The following is a 12933-nucleotide window of genomic DNA, read 5'->3' as shown; positions in this document are numbered from 1 at the left end:
TATTGTACTTGGCTCACATATTTTTATGAGAATAGTTTATTAGGTTGACCTCACACAGCAGAACTGAGTATCCCTGCTCTTAAAAAGCCCCTTGTCACTTCTGGTTTATAACTGTAGCTAGAAGTGCAGTGAGTGATACCGAATTACATCCTGTATTCAAGCAAAGAAACCAAAATAATCCAGCTGCATTCTCAGAATACAAGCATGCAAATGAAACAAAGAGGCTAGCTGTTTTCTCTTAAGAGACGGTGTAAAAAAAAGTGTGATCTGCATGGAAACATTGATGTCAGGGGTGTGCAGAGCATTGTAACTGTCACGAAATTGGTTAATGTGTTTTGAATGAGTCAATAACCGAACTGCTTGTGAAGGCAACCTTTTAAAACTCTCAAATACATTATTTACAACCATATTTTGCATTGTACATGCATGACCTCTTAATGTTATAGAATAGAGTACGGATGAGATGACGTATTTTTGTATGCATAAACCGGAAGCGAGTTAGCATTTTAGCACTACCAGTTCCTTCGCCCCAAAGTCAATGGGTTTTCGGTTAAATGCTTAAAGGCAGTCATGGCCTAATGGTTAGAGAGTCGGCCTCGTGACCAGAAGGTTGCTGGTTTAATTCTCAGGGCCGGCTGGTAACGACTGAGGTGCCTTTGAGCAAGGCACCTTACCCCTACTTGCTCCCCGGGTGCTGCAGTGATAGCTGCCCACTGCTCTGGGTGTACGTGTGTTCACTACTCACTGGATGGGTTAAATGCAGAGGTCACATTTTGGGTATGTGTCACCATACCTGACAAATAGGTCACTTTCACTTAAAACAAGGTCTGTGGTTAACAAAATTTCTACATTTTTTAAGTTTTATTTTATGACAAAACACACGTTATAACCCGCTCATGATTTTTTAAAGCTTTATCGTGTCGTAAAAACAACGGTTGCAAGCAAGTAGTTGCATAAAGCTACTTCATGCTTTGGCGGGGAGTTAAATGTCGTCACGCATAAAAATCTAACAAATAATGCAACATAGATACAAATTTCTTTCAATGCGGATGAAGATTCATTTACGAAGTAATTACTTACCAGGGAACATGTTTTAATAAAGTTTGAAAAAGTTGTCACAGGCGTGGTGGTGGTGACGTTTATATCGAGCGACCGTATTGTATGTTCATAGCCTCACGTTAGCTTTTCAAAAATAGCAAACATGGTGTTAATTTGTAAATATTATCTTGATACACAAAACGTGCAAGTATCATAAACTTTTGTTAATCACAAAGCTTATTTTTTGCGAGCTTCCAAAAGTATATGGAAAAATGCATAGGCTTTTGGTTGAGGGGGCCAATTGGCTAACAAAAATGTGTAATTTCTGCATCACTATATTTAGACAGAAATACCTTGCTGTTCTCTGGAAATGGACACAACAAGGATATCATTTTAGTTGACCTATTAAAATCAAAAGATAACGGTTATATTAATTACAAACATATTTTTAATTGGAATAGCGATGGAGCAGCCTCTGAAGTTTTCCGAAAGGAATAGTTTCTTTCAACTGTGGTAGATGTTCTGGGGTCTATGCCTGCAATAGTAGATGTTGGGAGGTGTTTCTTTGCAGTAGTAGGTGCTCCAATGTCTTTCTTTGCAGTAGGTGTTCCAATGTCTTTCTTTGCAGTAGGTGTTCCAATGTCTTTCTTTGCAGTACTAGATGTTCTGAGGTCTATCCTAGCAATATAATCACTTACCCAGGTGAATTTTGGGTCTGCACAGATCTCCCTTTTTTCAGTCTGAAACCTGACAAACATAACAATGATTCTGGGAAAGGTTTCAACAGATCTAGACTTATTCAGTTAAACTCTGCAAATTAGAACACTCACACAATGGCACGTTTGAAGCATTCTCTGCTGGTCCAGTAGTATGACTTCACTCGTTTCAAAGGAATCGGTGTGTTGTTGAAGTTAAAACAGCACTTGGAATTGGCCCATTTAGAGGCAGCTATAGTTGAAATGTTAAGATTTGTAAAATCTGTACCATGATCTGCTTATAGTTTTCGAAGTACGTTTAGTGTTTTTAAAAAGAGCAAACTGGAATGCTACCAAAATACAAATGCTTTGGGAAAAAGATTTGTCGTAATACAGGAAAAGACATCTCACCCCTTGTAGTCAGCGGCAGAGAGCCGAAGATCACCAGAAACAACAAAGCCATAAGACGTCTCATTCTTTCAGATAATGTGTTAACAGTGAAGACGTTATGTTGAGCTTGAATATATCAGAGCTGGATAAGAGATGGTGTGTGCAGAATATCATCTGATCACCTTCATGTATACAAAGAATGTGACAATAAGAAAAAAAAGGTGTGATCTGTTGGTGATGGCAGAGGTGTGCAGAGCATTGGGGCCAGAAATAGGTTAGCGTGGTCTGAATGGCTGATTTTAACACCACTGTAGTACTGAATATTAAAATACATAGAAATATATGAATTATAAAATTCCATTTTTTTGCAATCTCAAAAACCAGCACATCAGAATATAATCTGAGCACTTTGTAGAAGAGATGAAACAACAGGAAACCAACAGTTTTCCTGAGGTAAACATTTTTGTGGATTTAATATGCTAAATAATTAGTGAGCTTTAATAAATTGGTTATCTTAAATAATACATAGGAATGTAACAATATCAAAATCTCACTGTACGATAATACCCCGGTAAAGTCCACGGTCCGGTATTTATTGCAATATTTAAAATGACAAATGATGACTTGGAGCATCCTCTTTTCTTTATCCTCTTATCATAACTGTTGCTTAGAGGTATGAGTTATAGTATGAGATGGGTCAAATGACCTAAAAATCCCTTTAAAAAAAATAAAGATGGACCTTGACAAACATCTATTATTTTTTCTAACTTTCTTTATGTTAGGCCCAGAAGACCTATCGTTTCATACAGTCATGTGACCACGACAATATTGAGACAATGTTGCTATTGTTACATCCCTAATAATACAGTATACATGTATACACACATTCAACATTATTCAAATAAGCATTGTGCTCTACCACACATGCATCAATAATGTAAACATTTTTGTTAATAAAATACTTTTACCATCAGTCAGCTGCACCAAACAGATCAGCAATCATTCACAAATGTGCGCTGCCTGACCCTTTTATATAGTTAAGTGGAGGTTCTTAAACCTATTCAAGGTCAATCATTTCTAAGTATTATTATAACAAAATAGTTTTGCTTAATACTTTTTAAATATGTTTTCTTTACTATTATTCTATTTTACTACTATTCTATGTCTTTTTCTGAAAAGACGCAATTTTCGTCATCAGGAGGGACCGCGGTTGTCCGCACATCCCGTACTCATACAGCACATTCCCAAGACAGATGTTGACAGCCGAGTCCACAGTATGACATTCTGCGCATGTGTCGAGCTCGTCCATTCATGCTTATCCGCAGTTGAGTATGATTTGGAAGCTGCGCGACGCGTGTGTGCGCGAGACGGATGTAGAAAGTGAACGCAAATAGTGAATCGTAATGCGCTCACGTTGTGTGTGTGTAAAGTTGTCAATGACGACCTGAACTATGCGCGTCCGCAATGGCAGCGGGAAACATCAGTGCCGCGTGACCCGCGTAGTTGACTTATCACGCACACACACGCACGCACACACACACACCTACACACACAGCCTACACTGCTGGGCTCACGATCTACTCGTCTTTCCACATGAAATAACAACCAGAAGAAATTCCAAATTTGCAGGTCGTACATGTGCGAGTACTTGTGAAAAAAATCATGCTGTCTTGAAAACTGGTCACAAAATGTGTTCTGGTCGCAGTCTGGATCACTGATATCATTGTTTTTAATGTTTTGGCAGATGGCCATCTAGCAAACTGATATACCACAACCCCCGCCTCGCCCCGCCCCCCGATGTCATCGTCCATCGCGATGTTTCACTGTAGGCATCGTCCGATGTCAATTTGGTAGACATCGCCCAACCCTAAGTCACATTTGTGGCAAAGTATACTTTGAACTTTTCAGAACAAACTTATTTACTTGATTGATGTTTTTTTGTCGGCAAACTGAGAGCAAATTTATTTTTCTTTCTTCCTTCCTTTCTTTTATTTGTTCGTTTCTTTTTAACTATCTGTGAAGAGTTTGATTAGTAGACCAATTCTGTGTCATTCTACCTTTTCACCCTCTCTTGATTTTATTATCCAAAAATCAATATCTAATTGACTGTAGCATATTAAAATGACATAATCCCTGCCTTGGACAAAAACATTTTTATATCTAGTGTTCCTTAGAGGTTCTATCATATTTCCTAATGAGAATTTAAAAAAAAAAACGTTTAACCACTAGAGTGCAGTAGAGGTTTGCACAAGACTTCAAGTAGAAAGGGACTGTAGTGCTGTAACTTCTGTTCTTAGCACAGGTAGCAATCGACTAATGCAATTATTTTTCACATAGTATTTTGGTACTGCATGTTAATAACAAAATATAAATGTTGCTACAACGTTGAAAGCACACACAACTGAGTTGACAGATGTATGCTGCAATCCGTAACTTTTACCACTCTATCGCCATCTTGTGTGTAAAATAACATATTTGCGAAGTTATTTTCTGTATGGGTTGTGCTTCGGCACTGCTATTCTGCGCGGATATCATCTGGTTACCTGTGTTGCCAGATTGTGCGGGTTGCCGCCCAATTGGGCTTCTTTTGAACGGGTTACACCGGAGAAAAATGCATTGGGCGGGTGGACAAAATTTGGGCTGCTTATGAAATTAAAAACCCGCCCAAGCTGCTTGCCTTTTCTTTGCTTTTGATTAGTCAAGTTATTTCAAAACGTTCGAAAGTAATGTGTAGTCCAAACACATTATTCCTTAACACAGCCCTTATTGGTTCAGTTTAACCAAACAGGTCTGGGATAGTGAGACCTCACCTGTCAATCAATCTACAGATGAGATCATGTGATGGCTCGTGAGTGACGGGGTTTTGGTGCGATAAAGGACCAGATTTTGTATATTGAAGCGATCGCAATGCCAAAGTTGCCCAAATATATGTTGCATGATAGGGAGAGTAACTCAAATCTCACAACGTGGATTACACAAGTGGTGACAGACGACTTGAATACTTTGTAAATATAACTATAACTGAATTCACAGCAGTTGAGTGATTTAATAAAAATCAAACTGAATATGGGATTCTGCTAATGTTACTTCTGTTCATCATACCCGTCCTTGAAAGCTGCTGCACTTGCTAAATTTTGCATTATATGTTCTGCAATATATACTTCACGAAAGACGTACTGTAGTTCTGTCAGATGTTAAGGCAACTCTCAAAGGTGAGCACATTATTGTTGCTGCTGTTCTTTTTTTGTTCTGTTGTATGTATGTATCAATGAATTGCAAATTTTTGGCTGCCGTGGTGTGTGAATGAAGTTCATGAACGAGTGGAAAATGCCTACTCAGCTTTCTGAATCGATTAATTGAAGTGGCCACTTTTTGCACAAAATGTGTTTTTTGAGGGTTAAAGTCATTGGTTAATTTCTTGATTGTCGCTGAAGTGGTTTCTGGACATATTAGTCATATTTTCTAACTCTTTTTAATGCTATGTTTGATCCGTTTGACCTGTTTTTCTGGTTTAATTGCATTTTTTCATCTTGTCATAGTTCGTTGTAAGGAGATAAAATGGTCATTATCATCGTTGATTGACATCGCAATACATTTCTGTCACACATTATTTTGGCAGTTAAAATTTGGGCTGGTTTTTGTTGGAGTGGGCGGGTTTTATTGAGCCTTTGGGCTGGAAATTGTCCACCCAATCTGGCAACACTGCTGGTTACAGTATGAGTTTATCATTAAGTCCTACGTTAACATAAATTGAAAAATATGTCATCTGGCCTATAATACCTGTCCCTTTTGTTATGACAAACTGAAAACAAATATTTTAAAATGTATCATGTTACTTAAGTTTTAGCATCATACTTCATTCCCTTTAGATCTCAAGAGTTGTGGCCTCCTCTCCCCGCCGATATTTAATCTCGTTTTAGCACAGGCAGGCTCTGTCGCTTTGCCTTTTTGACTGCAGGCTCTTCTAATTTTGAAGTCTATTGGATTCGACAACAGGTTTTGTATGTAGAGCAAAGAATTATTAAATTAATTTGTTGGCATTCCCCATATGTTTGCTGTTTCTTTCCTAATTAAATGCCGCCGTGTGGATGACAGATGTTATACTACTAACAGCTGTTGTAAATTGTAACTCAAAAACAAGTTGCAAACACTTCTCCGATCTCAGCACACAATTTACAAACGCAATAAAGTAGCCGGGTCCTCTTCGTTCTGTTTACGGTGTGACGTAACACGTAGAGATGAACGACGTCTACGCTTACCGTTGCGCACCGGGGTACGGTAAGACATTTTGAACACAGATTTTTATGTACTTGCTTAATATTTTATGTTTTTTTCCCCTTTTAACCAAAAAAGTTAAAAATAGTGCTTTATTTTAATTTTAATCTCCGCAGATCAGCAGAAAGCGTTTTAGAAGCAGCGTGTGTTCCACTTCTGCAGAAATTGCTTCTCATCTCAGGGGATGTGAAGGCTTAGCCTGTATTGAAAGGAACAGTTTGTTTGTTCTAAATCTGACCTCTCGATCCTCTCAGTCCCAAGAAAATTTATATCACATAAAAACATTTCGGGCTTCTTTTTCTCATGACGTTCAGATTCATTGTGATAGTGTTTTATTTGCTTACATATTCCGTAGATTGTCATGTACAGTGTGGTTTAAATACTGTAGCGTAGCCACAAGAGTGTCTGGGAAACCTTTTTATGTCTAGACCCTCATATGTCTCTGTGCTTATTCACTGTGAACACATCATCTGGAAGAATGAGACATCTGATGACTCTGCTGTTTCTGGTGATCTTCTGCTGTCTGCAGCTGACTACAAGTGGTGAGACCTCTTTTCACGCATTGCATTTTTTTCAGCAATTTTGAAGGACTGAATGGTTGCTGTTGTATTTTTGGAAGTGTAAAACAGTATGCAATTACTAAAACATTTTACATAAACATTGTCTTGAAAACTCGTATAGCAGATTGTGATATTTTACAAATTCTGATATTTCAGCTCCAATTGCTTCTGAGATGGTAAATTCAGAGTGCTGTTTCAAGTTCAATAATGTACTGATTCCTTTGAAGCATGTGAAGTTGTACTATTGGACCAGCGATAACTGCGCCAAGCGTGCCATTGTGTAAGTGTTCTGTCATTTTTTCATTTCAACTTTAAAGTTAATGTGAAAGAGTTTTTCAATAAGACGTTATTTATGTTTATCTCTTCAGGTTTCAGACTGATAAAAGGAAGATCTGTGTAGACCCAGAAACCACCTGGGTGAGCCGCCATATGGCTAAAGTGGACAACAGAACAACTACAGCTACACCAAAGACTCAAACCACCACAGTCTAAAAGAATCTGTTCATCTCTGTTTGATGTGTAAATTTAACATTGTACATATGCTTCACTCATACCATGTTCTCATGTTTATATGGTATGATAACCATGTATTTTTTTACAAAATATTTATGATTTGTATAAACTCTTTTCATTAAAATGTATATAACATAAATATGTCCGTGTGTTGTGAAGTTTCCCTCTTAAATTTCACGTGTAAATGTGAATGCAAGCAAGGCTTGTGTCTCTTTTCCAAAGATTGCTTATACTGTACAACACATTCACTGCTTCAAAAAACGTGTACGTTTGAATATGCTGAGGCAGTTATTCAAATCCTAAATATGGGATTGATGCAACACCAAAATACACAAGAAACATTGCACATGGTTTTACATTTAGTCATTTAGCAGACGCTTTTATCCAAAGCGACTAACAGATGAGGGAAAGAATGGAAGCAATTGGAACAACATAAGGACAACAAAAAGCAAAAGTGCAATAAAAGAAAACTGGTCTCATATAGCCTACCACAGTATACAGAGCTAAGTATTTTTTGTTTGTTTTTTGAAAGAGTAGAAAAGAGATAGATAGGCAGATCATTCCATAAATATAGAACCGATCCCAAGAAGGTACGTGAGAGAGGTTTTTTACCTTTTTGGGATGGCACCACAAGACGTCGTTCGTTTGCAGAGCGTAGGGATCTGGCGGGTATATAAGTCTGCATTAGCGAGTGAAGATAAGGGGGTGCCAAATCAGTGGTGGTCTTGTAGGCCAGGAGTAGAGTCTTGAATTTGATTCGAGCGACTATAGGTTTTGAAACCTTCTGACATCATTCCATGACACGTTTTCTTCTCTCTCCACATAAGTTTATACTATGTTACTGTCACAAACTTTCCAGCCAACAGTGTCTATTCAGATTAAATTCCATTTTCCTTAAGGTTTTTGTGTAAAATAATGAAAATGGACTTAGAACATTGTTACCAAACTGAAAATATATTACTAGATGACTTTTAGGTAAGAATAAACATACAGACAATGACTATTAAGTAAAAGACTATCTGTCCAACCTCTGTCAACCAGGCAGGCAGAGATACGCAGACAGACAACAACCCTGAGGGGAAGTGAAACAAAGTAGTAGGAAAAGAACCATTTTAAAAGCAACTATTTAAAAAACCCTGGACCATTTTGACACTCGGAAGTGCATTTTTTAATAGACGGTTTCATCAGACACACATGCCTTGCCCGAAGTTAACTTCCAGTCTGCGTTTGGTTATAATATAACAAACAATTTGTTTTATTTTATTTATATTAATTTCCATTAATAGTTTATTGTACATTAAATTCAATTGAACCTACTCAATAGTCATTGATTCTTTGCAGAGGTTTAGTTTGGGCCACATTTGTTTACGTTGCCACTGAGAACCGTCCATATGTTGTAGGAATATCTTCCATTCCATAAGAAATGAAACAACATGCTTAAATTATTCTGGATCTATTTGTCTTTAATGCAATTCTCAGATATTTTCTTGGAACATCTACTCTTTAGAACTGCTGAGACAGATTTGAGAACCAGAAACGGGGGTTTAGAGCATGTTTTCCATTTAAGGAACAATGTTTTAACTTTGACCCTGGTTAAATACAGAAGTAAAATAAAGCATTGCATTTACTGTAAATTAAGGTAATATATACTGACACTGGTTTTCATTTAATATCATTTAAGAACTGTGACAGTAAAAGACTAATATATTAATCTATTGGCCATTTTGAGATTTCCATATGCTGTTATTTTCTTTTCTTTTGTGAAATTATCTTAGATAGATTGCTTACGAACATTATATTACACACAGTTGCATTTCATGCGCATTTGCAATGAGGAAAACTGTCTTTGGTATTAAAGACTTCTTTTACAACATACACCAAAGTAGAAAAACTATTTTCACAACCATGACACCCATGAACCAGAGGAAGTCAAAGGAAACAATTGAAGGTTTGATAAGGACGTTATTTCAATACGTCATTTCAATACTTGGAAATCGCGGTCCACATCATGTCTAAGAATAGCTGTCATGTCCTATAAATCAGAGCACAAGCGCAGGTTCTCAACACTCTCAAACCACTTCAGAGAGCACCTATAAGTCTGGTAGGCTTTTCTAATCTCTATTTGACAAAATATTCCTAAAGAATGGCAAATCTGATGTCTCTACTGCTTCTGGGTCTGTTCTGCTCAGTTCATCTGACCTCAAGTGGTAAGTATGAATTGGATATACTGTAAATACTTTACATTTGTGCTGCTATTTGGGTTTTAAATATGACAGACAATATGCATTTACTGCAACAATGTCATATATGAACTATAGGTTAAATGGCAAATCTTTGATTCTTTAAGGTCCTGCGGCACTTGATTCTGCTAAATCAACATGCTGTCCAAAAAACATTCCTAATAAGCCGATTCCTTTGAAGAAGATCGTGTCTGTTTACTGGACCAGTAGCAGTTGTCCCACAAAACGTGTTGTGTAAGTGTTTACACTGAAATTGTTGTTTTCGGTATTTCAAACTGAACTGAAAGGGCCAGCTTTAGAAAATCTTTCACTTATGTCTTGTTGTCATAATTTTTGCCCTCAGGTTTCGGTCAATTAAAGGCAAGGAGATTTGTGCAGATCCAGAAAAAGCCTGGGTGAACAGCCATATTATTAAAGTGAACAAGAAAAGAACTACACAAACAGCAAATACTCTAGGGACGGGTCTGACAGACTAAATAAAATGTGGTGAAATGTACATGATTGAATATTATTTAATATTTTGCCCTCTTGTTTATATTATGATGGTGCACATTAAGTACCGTATATAGGCTATACAGTATTCATTTAAAAATATATTTTTTTTATTCCGTTTTTGTATTTTTTGTATTTAAATGATCTCACACACTAGCTGTTTTAAACCACCACGTTGTACCCATTTTGTCATTTACTTTGTAAATAAATGCTTTTATAATCAAATTTAACTTGTAAAGCAGCATTTGTATAAGCAACAATTTCTATAAACCATTTCAAACTTGGTTTCCTTCTTTATTTCGTTTTTATGGCAGGTTTTAGGAATTGCAAATATCAGAAAACACATAAGAACAATAATACAAGTGAAGAATTACAGTTTACTAAAACATGTGTGATGTTTTCAATGCTTTTTATTGGAGATTTTAAAAAAACAACAATAGTAAAGTCAAAAGCAAAATGTTTGAATTCAAGGCATCTTGTTTTGTGAATGTGGTTTTACCCACCATACAAAGATGGCATCATCTAGCTTTATCATAAACGTTTTCATTCTCAATGTTTAAATATAAAAATGAAGAATTCATTATTATCATGAATTTACACTGGACCCGGAAAAAACGTTGCCACCTCATTTGATAAGTCAACCAAAGAAATAGCCTATCATGTAATCATGTTAGACAAAGGTATGTCCTAAAAGTCTGTGAATATGTGAATATTTTGCTAAATGCCTATTAACTGTAATTAAAATGAAATAAAATGTTTATTTTAAAACAAATATAAAGCCTAGCGATCATATAGGCTATACAATATGTCATGAACACCATTGAGAAATATAAACATTCTTCATTAAAAATGTATGCATGATACAATTCCTGTTCTTTCAAATGAGTATAAGAGTCTAAAGTAAACATTGTATTAACGTTACATCAACATCTGGTGTCTTTAAAGTTAATGTCTATGTCTAAAGTTATCAATAAGTAATTCTTACCAGTTTGCAGTCTCTATAGACCACTGGCATATCACTTTATACACACAACTCATCGAACATAAAATATATTCTGCTTTTGTGCATAACTAGAGAATGAGGACGATGTTTTCAGCCCTGTTTCTGTGCTGTGTTTTGCATCTTTCATCAGTTGGTGAGTGTCTAACATTCTGTCAGATATCTTAGTACTGTTTTGGAAAGAGACAAAATTATAATGTCTGAAGAACATTAACAGAATGTATATACACTGCAAAAAATGACTTTCTTACTTTTTTTCTTGTTTTCCAGTAAAAATGTAAAAAAAATCTTGAATCAAGATGCATTTTCTTGATGAGCAAACTGACCTAAGAAAATAAGTCTCGTTTTTAGTCAAAAAATATGAAGATAGAAAAATAATCTTGAATTGAGTGACTAAGAAAAAGGTAACCCTTAATTCAAGATTATTTTTCTTAACCCATTGTCAGATTTCTTTGCTTGTTTTAAGCACAAATTCACTGAAATGTCATATTTTTTTTACTAAAAACAAGACTTATTTTCTTAGGTCAGTTTGCTCATCAAGAAAATGCATCTTGATTCAAGAATTTTTAGACATTTTTTACTGGAAAACAAGAAAAAAAGACTAAGTAAGAAAGTCATTTTTTGCAGTGTAGGCCTATGTAAAATCTTTATTTTTCCTAGTGTGTAGGAAACTTGAATAGATAATTGAATATCTTTCATTGAATATCTAAAAAATTAATAAGTGATTGAATACCATGCTGTTGTATGGATCATGTGTATGTGTAAGAAATCACTCATCTACAATGTTATTTTTCAGCTCCTTTTGCAATTATAAAAGCAAACAGCATATGTTGCCCAGAACCATCCAAGACCGTTACACCTCTGCCACGACTGGAGTCTTATTTCTGGACAAGCAGCAGTTGCCCTTTCAGACATGTTGTGTGAGTATCTCAACTATGCATAAATCCCATTCTGGGATGAACAGAAATATTGGTACAAGCATACACATGTTGTTGTAATGTGTATCTCTCATCTGACGCAGCCTCATAACCAAAGCTAAAAAGCAGTTTTGTGTGAATCCTAATGAGCAGTGGGTAAAGCGAGCCATAAACCACATTGACAAAAAAACGTTCTTCAAACTCAACAAAATAAATGTATGCTTCAAGAGTTTCTGTATACTCACTCTATATATGAACTCAATAGTAAAATAACATTATGATGGTGTACTGTTAGCCTTCACTCTGTTTATTTTTATAATATGATGGTGCAAAATGTTTTTAAACATACATTTGTTTAATAGTGCTTCAAAATCATCAAAATATATGTATGGGTCAGGATTTTTTGGATGCACTCGCTGTATATATGAATTAAATTGTAAAATACAATTATTATTGCGTACTGTAAACCTTCACTGTGTTTTATTTTTATATGACTGCGCAAAATGTTTTTTAAAGGGATAGTTCATCCAAAAAAAAAATTCTGTCATCATTTACTCACCCTTGTGTAATTTCATACCTGTATAAATTACTTTGTTCTGTTGAACACAAAGAAAGATATTTGGAAGAATGTTAGCAATTTTCATCATTCACTGCCATAGTAGGAAAAATTAAATGTTTGTTTTCCTTAATTCTTCAAAATATCTCATTTTGTGTTCAACAGAACAAATACATTTATACAGGTTTGAAACAACCTGAGGACGGAAACCATTTTTGGGTGAACTATCCCTTTGACATACATTTATTTAATGGTAT

General features: G+C 35.8%; 1 protein-coding gene across 1 annotated transcript; it reads left to right on the top strand.

Moving 5' to 3' along the window:
• The first annotated feature begins 6875 nt into the window (after positions 1-6875).
• Positions 6876-10415, top strand: LOC130552282 (C-C motif chemokine 2-like). The gene is made up of 7 exons (XM_057330501.1): positions 6876-6940; positions 7115-7238; positions 7327-7444; positions 8513-8553; positions 9614-9678; positions 9819-9945; positions 10055-10415. The coding sequence occupies exons 1-7, from the start codon at positions 6877-6879 to the stop codon at positions 10185-10187; spliced, it is 672 nt and encodes a 223-aa protein (XP_057186484.1). The 5' UTR covers position 6876; the 3' UTR covers positions 10188-10415.
• The last annotated feature ends 2518 nt before the right edge of the window (positions 10416-12933 follow it).

This window comes from Triplophysa rosa, linkage group LG3 (genome assembly GCF_024868665.1).
Source record: "Triplophysa rosa linkage group LG3, Trosa_1v2, whole genome shotgun sequence".
Lineage (NCBI taxonomy): Eukaryota > Metazoa > Chordata > Actinopteri > Cypriniformes > Nemacheilidae > Triplophysa > Triplophysa rosa.
The sequence above is the reverse complement of the archived record's forward strand: the minus strand, read 5'-3'. Positions and strand labels throughout refer to the sequence as shown.

Coding starts and splice junctions, on each gene's coding strand:
- LOC130552282 (XM_057330501.1), top strand. CDS start 6,877: ATGAGACATCTGATGACTCTGCTGTTTCTGGTGATCTTCTGCTGTCTG. Junction 7,445..8,512: donor CAAAGACTCAAACCACCACA/GTCTAAAAGAAT, acceptor TCTGTCAACCAG/GCAGGCAGAGATACGCAGAC. Junction 9,679..9,818: donor AGTTCATCTGACCTCAAGTG/GTAAGTATGAAT, acceptor TGATTCTTTAAG/GTCCTGCGGCACTTGATTCT.